Below are 13,943 nucleotides of genomic sequence, written 5' to 3'. Positions count from 1 at the left end.
TCTTTACTGTGCTTAAAGCTACAGTGCTATTTTCTACCAGTCATAAACAGACCACAGGCCTTTAAAACTTAACAAATGTGTAAAGTATGTTTAAATCCCAGATGGCTATACAATCCCAGAAACGATTCCATGAGAAACATGCACAAGCAGACGTGGTTTGTCACTATATATATATATATATATATATATATATATATATATATATATACATTACAATATGAAAGAAGGATTGAGCGAAAAATTATCAGTCAATCAAAGAGGGACACAGGCCGCACTTAGTTTACCAGAGTTTTATTACTATGTAATTCTGAACAACCGTAAATCAGAACGTCTACCCTCCACCCTATTCCTTTAAAGCGGAATACACACCAACTAAAATATACAGGTATTTAGAACAGGCTGGCCAGCTATTCATTGAAATATATCTCACAGACTTGCATGCTCCATATACACAGTATCCATATACACATAATATCAATATTGCAAATGTACCTGGGAGACAGGTATATAAAGAACTTAGTAAACAAAACTAGTCCATCGATTTATACGGGGCCCCAATGTTGCAGCTGTTATTAACAAGTAACTGTTCAGTTTCCAAGCTCTCAGTGTTTACACACGCTCTGGATCTGGACACAGTTTCTTAACTTTCCTTTTGTACAATGTAACAACTTGATTGCAAGATTTATGCTTGTGATTCCTTTTATGGTTAAACTTGTGAGAGATATACATGCAGTGTCTTTCTGAAGATTTAACGCACACTGTACCTTGGCGGGACAGACCCGGCTGTCAGCTGCAAGACTTTAAAGCCAATATAAAGGACTATTATTTCAGTACCTGTTATAGCAGTTAGGCAATGCAAGAGTCTTTGTTGCTGCAATAGGGCTGCTTCACTTGCTTACCGCCATGTACCCTTCAGCGTTTCAGCGTTCCTCAGTGAGATTCAAATGCTGCTGGCTCTGTTCTCTGCTGCTCACAGCTGTTAACCTATTGTGCTTTGCTCAATCATGACGCGTTTCTCCCCTCCCGCATAGGGCTGAGTGTCGGGGCCTCATCAGATGTGTATCTAGGGGGGGGTGTCACAGGTTTTATATTACCATTGATTATCAGTACCTCCCCCACTCTTTCACAGCACTATTCAAACTACACAGCTTCAAAGCAAAACCGTGTCATTCAATCGGTGTAAAAACCGCATACAAAGGAACTGATCATTAATATTTACAATATATACACAGAGATAGATTTGGCTGATGCATACTTAGGATTAGATTGCAACATATTACGGATTATTACGATTTTATGGTTACGACTTTATGGACACACCTCCACTGCTAAATATATTGCTTTTTACCTACATTTACTTGTTTTAAATATAATTGTGTAGCTGTTATGTTCTTTTTAAGTTAAAGAAACTTTCAATTAATGAACATTAAGGCCTACATTATACTATAGTAACAAAGGTATATGGAGCTTCCTAAATGTCACTACCCTCTTTTAACCAGATACATATTGATCGCAAGTTAACCCTTTTTGCTTGTACAAACTTTAGATAAGGAGAGCTTTTCACAAGAAATGTGCATACTCTATTTTCTCATTTAAACCAATTGGACTTAAGGTATTTAACCTAAAAATCCATCTTGATTCATGCTGCAAAATGATTTTGTCCAAGTGACCGCCCCTTCTATTCTGTTTTAACTGTTCGATGCCCATAATTTGCAACTTGGTGTAATCTGAATTATGGTAAAGTTTGAAGTGTCTTGCTACTGGGCTATCCATGTCTTCATTCTTAATGTCGTCTCTATGCTCTCGAATTCTACTTTTGAACTCTCTAGTAGTTTTACCTACATAGAATCTGGGGCATGAACAGTTAAGCAGGTATATTACGTTTTTAGAGGTACATGATATCCTCTCTCTTACATAGTACACCTTACCCCTAGTTGGGGTGCTGAATATGGCAGATCTTTTAACAAATGGGCAGTATACACAGTGTCCACATGGTACACTGCCTGCTTTATGTTGTAACGCTGTTAACCAATTCTTGTTTAAATTCGCTGTGTACTAGCATATCCTTTATGCTTGGGGCCCTTCTCGCCGTCAATAGTGGATACTCTGATATGCATCCCCTAAGTGATGCATCATCAGACAATATGTGCCAATGGTTATTGAGGATACCTTTTAGCTTCCTCCAGTGTGAATTGTATTCCGTAATTAATCTTACTTCTGTGTCACTATTTGATTTCTTTTTGGAATATAGGAGGTCAGTTCTACAGGTTTTTCTTGCTCTCACCCATGCTTTTTCCACTATTTTTCAAGAGTAACCCCTTGCTAGGAATCTGTCTGCCATTATTTTAGCTTGTTCTTCAAATACTTTTATTGAAGAGCAACATCTTTTGAGCCTCAAAAATTGGCCTATGGGCACACCTCTTTTTTGATGCTCAGGGTGATGGCTGTTCGCCTGCAGCAAACTATTTGTTGCTGTTTGTTTGCGATGAATATTAGTGTGCAGTATGTTGTCTTGTTTAGTTATTTTTAAGTCAAGAAAAATTGCACTTTCTGTGCTAATGTTATATGTGAGGAATAGATTAAGATCATTTTTATTCAGGATATTGACAAATTCATGAACCGACTTTTCATCACCCTTCCAGAGAACAAGTATGTCGTCCACGAACCTCAACCAGAGTATGATATGTTTATCTACCCACTCTGAGAGTTCGCTGAAGACATACTTGGTTTCCCAAAAACCTAGGTGCAAACAAGCGTACGTTGGTGCGCATGTTGCACCCATGGCTGTTCCTCTTAGTTGCCTAAATAGTTTGCCATCAAAACAAAAAATATTGTTTTTCAAAACAAATTCTAGTAGGCTGAGGATCCATTCAGTGTTTTTCCTGTACTCCTCTCCCCTTAACTCCAAAAAATATCTGGATGCTCTTAAACCTGCTTGGTGGGGGATAGAGGAGTACAGGGACTCCACATCAAGAGTTACTAAGAGTAGATCTTGCTCTACTGTGATTTTATCCAATTTCTTCAGGACATCACTAGTGTCACTGATATAGGAGGATAAGGACTCCAGAAAAGGTCTTAGGAAAAAATCAACATATCTGCTGATACCCTCGGTAGGTCCACCTATGCCCGAAATTATTGGGCGACCAGGTGGGCATTTGAAATTCTTATGCACCTTGGGTATACAATAGAAAGTAGGTAATACTGGGTAGGGGTTAATTAATGATTGATGTTCCTTTATATTAATTAAACCCTCACTTCTTGCTTGATTAAGAAGAAAAATTAACTCATTACATGATTTGTCATAGTCTTGATGGGTAACCCTTTAATATTGTTTATTGTCAGACAATTGTCTGTTGACTTCTTGTATATAGGCATTCTGGTCCTGTATGACGATATTACCGCCCTTATCAGATGGTTTAAACACCAAATCTTTCTTTTTCATTAATTCTTGTAAAGCCATTCTTTCATTTCTGCTCAAATTGTCGTTAACAATGCCAGTGATCCCTATCTTACTTACATCTGCTTCTACACATTTTACAAAAGTTTGGATGCTAGGGGATAGAGATAGTTGAGGCATGAACTTTGATTTTGGTTTAAAATTTGTTTTCATGGGATATTCATTCTGTATTTGTTCAGCATCTTGATCCTCTAGTAGGGAAACTAAGTCTTCTAATGCTGATATATCTGATTCAGAGATATTTGAACTTACAGTCCCTTTATGTTTCCACATCTTTTTTAGTAGAATTTTTCTAGCATATAAGTTGAGATCTTTAATAAACTTAAATTGGTCTAGGGGGTTGCTGGGACAGAAAGTTAATCCCTTTTTAAGTAATTCTAAATGTGCCAAATTAAGTTTAGCTGTAGATAAATTAATGACCATTAATTCACTGGTGGCTTGTGCATTATTCCCCAGAATGCTTTCAGTCTCAATAAATGTTATTCATTCTTTTGATTCCTCGTTGTCATTCTGTCCATCTGATTCTGTCGATATTGGCGGTTTCTCCCCCCTCTGCCTCTCTGTCTGGGTCTCCTGTAGGAGTACCCATCTGCCCCTTTTCCGTCGTCCCCCCCTCCTTGTCCTCCTCCTAAAGGGAGTCTCGTCTGTAGTGTTTCTCTAATATTTTGGGGTTGTGTGTCTAGTTCAACATCTGAATTGTCTGTACCTGAGTCATAGGATTGTCGTGTCAAATTATTATTTTTGTAAAAATAAATTTTTCCACTTTAAAAGTCATCTTTATCCCTCATCATTTTCCTTCTTTTTCTGAATTTAATCTCTCCTTGTAGTTTTTCCAAGACTCTTTGCATATCTTTATTGAGTTTCTCAAAGGCTGGGTCTTGTGCATAAAGGTTAACTTTTTCATACATCACTGTAGTTAACGGTTAGAACAATGTAAAACAGATACTACAGTGATGTATGAAAAAGTTAACCTTTATGCACAAGACCCAGCCTTTGAGAAACTCAATAAAGATATGCAAAGAGTCTTGGAAAAACTACAAGGAGAGATTAAATTCAGAAAAAGAAGGAAAATGATGAGGGATAAAGATGACTTTAAAAGTGGAAAAATTTATTTTTACAAAAATAATAATTTGACACGACAATCCTATGACTCAGGTACAGACAATTCAGATGTTGAACTAGACACACAACCCCAAAATATTAGAGAAACACTACAGACGAGACTCCCTTTAGGAGGAGGACAAGGAGGGGGGGACGATGGAAAAGGGGCAGATGGGTACTCCTACAGGAGACCCAGACAGAGAGGCAGAGGGGGGAGAAACCGCCAATACCGACAGAATCAGATGGACAGAATGACAACGAGGAATCAAAAGAACGAATAACATTTATTGAGACTGAAAGCATTCTGGGGAATAATGCACAAGCCACCAGTGAATTAATGGTCATTAATTTATCTACAGCTAAATTTAATTTGGCACATTTAGAATTACTTAAAAAGGGATTAACTTTCTGTCCCAGCAACCCCCTAGACCAATTTAAGTTTACTAAAGATCTCAACTTATATGCTAGAAAAATTCTACTAAAAAAGATGTTGAAACATAAAGGGACTGTAAGTTCAAATATCTCTGAATCAGATATATCAGCATTAGAAGACTTAGTTTCCCTACTAGAGGATCAAGATGCTGAACAAATACAGAATGAATATCCCATGAAAACAAATTTTAAACCAAAATCAAAGTTCATGCCTCAACTATCTCTATCCCCTAGCATCCAAACTTTTGTAAAATGCGTAGAAGCAGATGTAAGTAAGATAGGGATCACTGGCATTGTTAACGACAATTTGAGCAGAAATGAAAGAATGGCTTTACAAGAATTAATGAAAAAGAAAGATTTGGTGTTTAAACCATCTGATAAGGGCGGTAATATCGTCATACAGGACCAGAATGCCTATATACAAGAAGTCAACAGACAATTGTCTGACAATAAACAATATGAAAGGGTTACCCATCAAGTCTATGACAAATCATGTAATGAGTTAATTTTTCTTCTTAATCAAGCAAGAAGTGAGGGTTTAATTAATATAAAGGAACATCAATCATTAATTAACCCCTACCCAGTATTACCTACTTTCTATTGTATACCCAAGGTGCATAAGAATTTCAAATGCCCACCTGGTCGCCCAATAATTTCGGGCATAGGTGGACCTACCGAGGGTATCAGCAGATATGTTGATTTTTTCCTAAGACCTTTTCTGGAGTCCTTATCCTCCTATATCAGTGACACTAGTGATGTCCTGAAGAAATTGGATAAAATCACAGTAGAGCAAGATCTACTCTTAGTAACTCTTGATGTGGAGTCCCTGTACTCCTCTATCCCCCACCAAGCAGGTTTAAGAGCATCCAGATATTTTTTGGAGTTAAGGGGAGAGGAGTACAGGAAAAACACTGAATGGATCCTCAGCCTACTAGAATTTGTTTTGAAAAACAATATTTTTAGTTTTGATGGCAAACTATTTAGGCAACTAAGAGGAACAGTCATGGGTGCAACATGCGCACCAACGTACACTTGTTTGCACCTAGGTTTTTGGGAAACCAAGTATGTCTTCAGCGAACTCTCAGAGTGGGTAGATAAACATATAATACTCTGGTTGAGGTTCGTGGACGACATACTTGTTCTCTGGAAGGGTGATGAAAAGTCAGTTCATGAATTTGTCAATATCCTGAATAAAAATGATCTTAATCTATTCCTCACATATAACATTAGCACAGAAAGTGCAATTTTTCTTGACTTAAAAATAACTAAACAAGACAACATACTGCACACTAATATTAATCGCAAACAAACAGCAACAAATAGTTTGCTGCAGGCGAACAGCCATCACCCTGAGCATCAAAAAAGAGGTGTGCCCATAGGCCAATTTTTGAGGCTCAAAAGATGTTGCTCTTCAATAAAAGTATTTGAAGAACAAGCTAAAATAATGGCAGTCAGATTCCTAGCAAGGGGTTACTCTCGAAAAATAGTGGAAAAAGCATGGGTGAGAGCAAGAAAAACCTGTAGAACTGACCTCCTATATTCCAAAAAGAAATCAAATAGTGACACAGAAGTAAGATTAATTACGGAATACAATTCACACTGGAGGAAGCTAAAAGGTATCCTCAATAACCATTGGCACATATTGTCTGATGATGCATCACTTAGGGGATGCATATCAGAGTATCCACTACTGACGGCGAGAAGGGCCCCAAGCATAAAGGATATGATAGTACACAGCGAATTTAAAAAAGAGGAAACCAAGAATTGGTTAATAGCGTTACAACATAAAGCAGGCAGTGTACCATGTGTACACTGTGTATACTGCCCATTTGTTAAAAGATCTGCCATATTCAGCACCCCAACTAGGGGTAAGGTGTACTATGTAAGAGAGAGGATATCATGTACCTCTAAAAACGTAATATACCTGCTTAACTGTTCATGCCCCAGATTCTATGTAGGTAAAACTACTAGAGAGTTCAAAAGTAGAATTCGAGAGCATAGAGACGACATTAAGAATGAAGACATGGATAGCCCAGTAGCAAGACACTTCAAACTTTACCATAATTCAGATTACACCAAGTTGCAAATTATGGGCATCGAACAGTTAAAACAGAATAGAAGGGGCGGTCACTTGGACAAAATCATTTTGCAGCATGAATCAAGATGGATTTTTAGGTTAAATACCTTAAGTCCAATTGGTTTAAATGAGAAAATAGAGTATGCACATTTCTTGTGAAAAGCTCTCCTTATCTAAAGTTTGTACAAGCAAAAAGGGTTAACTTGCGATCAATATGTATCTGGTTAAAAGAGGGTAGTGACATTTAGGAAGCTCCATATACCTTTGTTACTATAGTATAATGTAGGCCTTAATGTTCATTAATTGAAAGTTTCTTTAACTTAAAAAGAACATAACAGCTACACAATTATATTTAAAACAAGTAAATGTAGGTAAAAAGCAATATATTTAGCAGTGGAGGTGTGTCCATAAAGTCGTAACCATAAAATCGTAATAATCCGTAATATGTTGCAATCTAATCCTAAGTATGCATCAGCCAAATCTATCTCTGTGTATATATTGTAAATATTAATGATCAGTTCCTTTGTATGCAGTTTTTACACCGATTGAATGACACGGTTTTGCTTTGAAGCTGTGTAGTTTGAATAGTGCTGTGAAAGAGTGGGGGAGGTACTGATAATCAATGGTAATATAGAGCCTGTGACACCCCCCCCCTAGATACACATCTGATGAGGCCCCGACACTCAGCCCTATGCGGGAGGGGAGAAACGCGTCATGATTGAGCAAAGCACAACAGGTGAACAGCTGTGAGCAGCAGAGAACAGAGCCAGCAGCATTTGAATCTCACTGAGGAACGCTGAAACGCTGAAGGGTACATGGCGGTAAGCAAGTGAAGCAGCCCTATTGCAGCAACAAAGACTCTTGCATTGCCTAACTGCTATAACAGGTACTGAAATAATAGTCCTTTATATTGGCTTTAAAGTCTTGCAGCTGACAGCCGGGTCTGTCCCGCCAAGGTACAGTGTGCGTTAAATCTTCAGAAAGACACTGCATGTATATCTCTCACAAGTTTAACCATAAAAGGAATCACAAGCATAAATCTTACAATCAAGTTGTTACATTGTACAAAAGAAAAGTTAAGAAACTGTGTCCAGATCCAGAGCGTGTGTAAACACTGAGAGCTTGGAAACTGAACAGTTACTTGTTAATAACAGCTGCAACATTGGGGCCCCGTATAAATCGATGGACTAGTTTTGTTTACTAAGTTCTTTATATACCTGTCTCCCAGGTACATTTGCAATATTGATATTATGTGTATATGGATACTGTGTATATGGAGCATGCAAGTCTGTGAGATATATTTCAATGAATAGCTGGCCAGCCTGTTCTAAATACCTGTATATTTTAGTTGGTGTGTATTCCGCTTTAAAGGAATAGGGTGGAGGGTAGACGTTCTGATTTACGGTTGTTCAGAATTACATAGTAATAAAACTCTGGTAAACTAAGTGCGGCCTGTGTCCCTCTTTGATTGACTGATAATTTTTCGCTCAATCCTTCTTTCATATTGTAATGTATATTATTTTGGGACTGCCAGCACAGTTTGTGAGTATTGGAATTTGAGAGTTTAATTGTGCACCACCACACATCTTTATTTTATATATATATATATATATATATATATATATATATATATATATATATATATATATATATATATATATATCCATGGCAAGTGTAGTAGATAAAACAACAGATAACATGTCATTTAATTAAATACTTTTATTTATTGCTATATTATACTATAATTAAGTACATCTAATCATAAATAATTACTAATGAGCAAGAGCTTTCCTGATTATACATAAAAAAGCTTATTAAGAGTCTATACCTTTGCTAGTTAATAATTAGACTGGCATTTTTCATTGCAATGAAGAAATATTGCAGTAGCACAGCTACATACTAAAATACTTCAAATAAATAGCAATGAGACAATAATGAGTTATATGGTATTCATTAAGGTAAATGTGGCTTAACTAACTAACTACTGTAAATTTATATTGATTCAAAGATAGCATTCCAGCCAACGAAGTGTCACAAGTCTTATAATGTGTAAAGTGCGGCAATGCATTGGTTAACAATTTTAACTCTTTATATAAGATGTCCCAGAAAAAAAAAACACAAAAATGTTTAAAGCTATCATGTTTTCATGTTGGTCCTTCATTTTTGGGATGTAGTAGAAAGTAAACAGTGTAACAAATCCACTAGATATTTCTCTTGAGAACCTACAGTGATAGCTTAACAATCAGCATGATAGGACCACAGGAAGTGTCATGGAATAGACTTCAGAGCATATCAAAGCAACAAGAGAACAGTATGATGTGAAGTATTACAACATCAAGCCACAATTTATCTGCTCCTCAAGCTTTTTTTCAGTTTGCTGTCATGAATAGGAAAATGACTAAAATAATGTAATCCATGTTTGATTTAGAAGTGCTCTGTAAGATACATTATATGAAAATCATACAACTGGCTTATGATTAGTTACACTAAAAGAGAGCACTACAGAATATTAGCAGACATTTTAATAGATCTGTCTGTAAATGTTTAGCCTCTAGTCAATAAACAATATGCTTTGTACTAGGGACATTAAGGATGGTAGTATTCCGGGGCTGTACAACTTTATTAACAAACTACTGTGACGTAGCTGCACCACATGTGCCTATCTCTGTGCTAGCAGCGGTGCTTCTTGGTATGCATGTTCTATGCACTAAGTATATCTATCAAATGGTGCCCGCGAGTGTGTGTCTGGCGCATGCACCGAGTGAAGGTTAAATATTAAAAAAAAGCATAAAGTCACTTTATAATGCATTACACAGCGCCAGCATACTTTTGACTTACATGTCCCCATAAACAGCAATGCTGGCAGTGTACTGTGTTTACATTGGGCTAAAAACCTCCATATTAGACATATGCGATTCGGTTCGGTTCGATTTGGAAATTCTGAAAATTCGGCAAATTCGCAGATTCGGATCGAACCGAATCTCCAAATTAAAATAGTGCCGAATCTACCGAATAAATCCGAATAACTTCAGATTTATTCAGATATATTCAGATTTATTCAGTATATTCGGATGGCCATGGATTACACTAGTATTGTACAGTATATTAGGTTATATCACTCTGCTATGGGTTACACCTAATGTACAGTACATAATACTAGTCTAATCCCACCTAACACTTACCGAAATTCCGAATTTCCGAACCGAATCGAACCGAATCCAGCCGAATTTATTCGAATCCGAATGAATCCGAAACAAATCCGAACCGAATTTATTTGAATCCGAATGAATCCGAAACAAATCCGAACCGAATTGATTCAAATTTTTACGAATTCGCATCGCTCCGAACCGAAATTCGAAAAAATACGAAATGATCCGAACCAAACCAAATTTTTTCGCCATGCACATGTCTACTCCATATCCCTGTTTGTACCAGAATGTATGCAGCCAAATCTTCCAAATGAAATGAACAGCCTAGCTTTACAATTTTTATTTCTTTTTTTAGTAAACATCAATACATTATTTTATTATTTATCACTACAGATATGCAAAACTTTGTTTTTGTCATTGGTTAGGTAAACAAATGTCTGGGGCTTTCAGCTTATGGTACCGGATATATTAAAAGTGCTACATACAATATCTGTGGAAATGTAGTAATTCAACCATTAAAGAATTAAATAAGGAAAACAGCAGAAACAATGAGAAGAAGGGGATGGGTGGGAAGTGGAGGGGTTCCTAGATAACCCCTTTATTGAAGTTTCTCTCCTTCTTCAAGTGGCAGCTTTACAATAAATCAATGGGAATGTATTAGCTCTTGTGTCATTGGCTGTTAAGATGCGCATGATGGAATCTGGAGGTTTAAGGCACATGAAACCCAAAATGTTTATTTAATGATTGAGATAGAGCATACCATTATAAACAGCGTTCCAAATTACTTTTATTATGATATTTACTTAATTTTCTTTTTATCCTTTGTTAAGGAGCAGTAATGCACCACTGGGAACTAGCTGAACATATTGGGAAGGCCAATGACAAGAGGCATATATGTGCAGTCACCAATAAGCAACTATGTCCCAGTAGTGCATTGCTGCCCCTGAGCCTGCCTTTCAACAAATGATATCAAGAGAGCATAGCAAAGTAGATCATAAAAGTAAATTGGAAAGTTGTTTAAAATGGAATGGTTTATAGGAATGGATTTAAAAAAAAAATACTCTCCCACTAGGAAAGCTTCTTAAGTTTCTAGGTTATATGTATAAAAAAAGGTTTGGGAAGGTATTTGGAGTTTTAAAATGGGCACGAACCTTGGATGTATACAATTTATTTAAAACTATGGATTTTTTGGGACGCTATTTACACCCCTGCTTCCATGCTTTAAAGGTCTTTTGTTAATAACAAAAATACAAATATAAATTATTATGTAGATTTAGAATCTAAAATGTGTAAATAGAAATCTAAGATGTGCATTGAGTGGCCATGGTTTACTATTCTGCATTCCGCCTGCATTACTCAGTTATAATTAGCATAGAGTTCATTTAATCTCTAGAAACCTGTGCCTTAGAACCCAAACTATCTACAGTAAAATAATTTGCATTATATACTGTATATATATAAAAACTAATTAGCAATGCATTAGATATGTTTTAAAACAGCCCTGTAATGGCATATACCCTGCAGAAGTGTCTGGGCTATTATTTTTTCCTTATCAGGGAGCATCAACAACCACTGACAAAGCAGAAAACAATGGAAAATAAATTGGCCTTTTTGTTAGCTATAATAATAATTAAAAAAAAATGTAAATGAGTTTATTTAAACATAGATAACATACACATTTGTCTAACAAGAGATCAATTAAATGAAAGGATTTAATTTTATATATGTCATGGGAGATCCTGAAACTATCAATTTAATCTAATTAGTGTGAATTTTCAACATAATCTTATGCAGATATAACAATTAAGTACAATAAAAAACAATATGAAAAGCTTATTTCAAACTTCTGTTAAAGCGTGCCAAGAGGGATTTTTGGTTTTCTAATTGTTTTTATATTTTGTATTTACTGTTTATCAAACACAGAAGTGCTATAAAAAACATAGCAGATCAAAAACATGAAGCAAGTTAATCATTTGGGATGCTTAGATATTGAACATAAAATGATATTGAAAAGGTTTCAAGACTGAATATGTTGCTAATCTGTGACTCTCACAGAAAAGTTGACCTATCTGTATTTGTATTATATTTAAAGGGCTAAATGACTTTGAACAGGGGAGTAATGTTTAGATTTATAAACACTAGAGGAGAAGGAGATGCAAGAGGTGAAAGTCTGGAATATAACGATAGATAGGATTTATTTTAATTTGCACTGATGCAGTTATTTTCTGTCCATGTACTGAATTCATAATGTCAATAATTAATATGACACTAGAAAACATTTTTGGAAATCACTTTTCTAGGGGAACGGCATGCCCCATGCCAACAAAATGTTTATTGCCCACCACCTTGGGCAAGCATTTTGTCCCTGATCTATTTTATTTCAAGCAACACAGTTGGTAAATATGCTACAAATTAAAATGCCACCAGCTAATTACAACTGTATATAAATATCACTTGTGGTATAACAAAATATGGCCAGTTAGAGTAGGGTTACCACTTTGTTTTCCTAGACAGTTATGAATTACACATGCTGCAGAGTGTATATGAAGGAACATGAATAGTGCTGCCTGATAGCACTACTTATGGTCTTTGTGGGACACATTGCAGAATGTGTAACTCATAGCTGTCCAAGGAAATATGGCTATCATAGGTTAAGCAACAAGGAAACATTTTCATACGTACTGCTTTAGGATGAAAATATAGAGCACCATCAAGTTTTTCTTCCTTTTCTAAGTCCACTGAATAAAATTGAGGAGCTGATGGGTCCATATAAACAACTAGAACAAGAATACAAAATATATGTTATACTATTAACAATGAAAAGACTGCAGTAATAAATTAAATGCAATATGTAAACACACATATACACACGTTTTATGTACATCAGCTACATATGGGCATCCTTTATTTTTATCAACATTGCTTCAGGATTTAATATAGATGAAATTCATATTTATATGTACACTCTTTAAATATATGTAATTCAGGTTCAAACTGCTGCAATAAATAGAAGACTAAAATGATGCATTGTTCATCAAAATATTTTTATTTAGTTTAGGTTTCAGATACCAGTTCATTAACAAAATGTAATAGGTTTTAGATACCAATTCATTAAAGGAACACTGAACCCATTTTTTTATTTTGTGATTCAGATAGAGCATGCAATTTTAAGCAACTTTCTAATTTACTCCTATTATCAATTTGTATTCGTTCTCTTGCTATCTTTATTTGAAAAATAAGGCATCTAAGCTTTGTTTGCTTCAGAACTCTGGACAGCAGTGTTTTTATTGGTGGATGAATTTATCCACCAATCAGCAAGGACAACCCAGGTTGTTCACCAAAAATGGGCCGGCATCTAAACTTACATTCTTGCATTTCAAATAAAGATTGCAAGAGAATGAAGAAAATTTGATAATAGGAGTAAATTAGAAAGTTGCTTAAAATTTCATGCTCTATCTGAATCACAAAAGAAAAAAATTGGGTTCAGTGTCCCTTTAATACCATTTTCTTATCTGTGTAAAATCTTATTCAAGCTCAGACTGCGGCAACAAATAGAAGTATAAAATGATGCAATGTCCATCAGAATATTTTTCTTGAGTTTAGATTTCATGATTAATGTGTTCTCATCTTCATTCAAAATCAACCTAAAATTTAGCTAGTGTAAAACAAAATACTGATTGTTTTGTAAACTGTCAGATAACATTTTAGTGAGACTGATTAATTGATA

At 35.6% G+C, this 13,943-nt stretch overlaps 1 protein-coding gene across 1 annotated transcript in view; it reads right to left on the bottom strand.

The window, feature by feature from the left end:
- The window catches only part of CFAP47 (cilia and flagella associated protein 47), an 801,982-nt gene that overhangs the window by 626,211 nt on the left and 161,828 nt on the right, over window positions 1-13,943 (bottom strand). Inside the window, 1 exon segment of the mRNA XM_053705439.1 lies at window positions 12,899-12,993. Coding sequence (XP_053561414.1) covers window positions 12,899-12,993 — 95 coding nt within the window.

The sequence above is a fragment of the Bombina bombina genome, chromosome 3 (assembly GCF_027579735.1).
Source record: "Bombina bombina isolate aBomBom1 chromosome 3, aBomBom1.pri, whole genome shotgun sequence".
Taxonomy (NCBI): Eukaryota; Metazoa; Chordata; class Amphibia; order Anura; family Bombinatoridae; genus Bombina; species Bombina bombina.
This window is presented reverse-complemented; position numbering and strand designations above follow the sequence as displayed.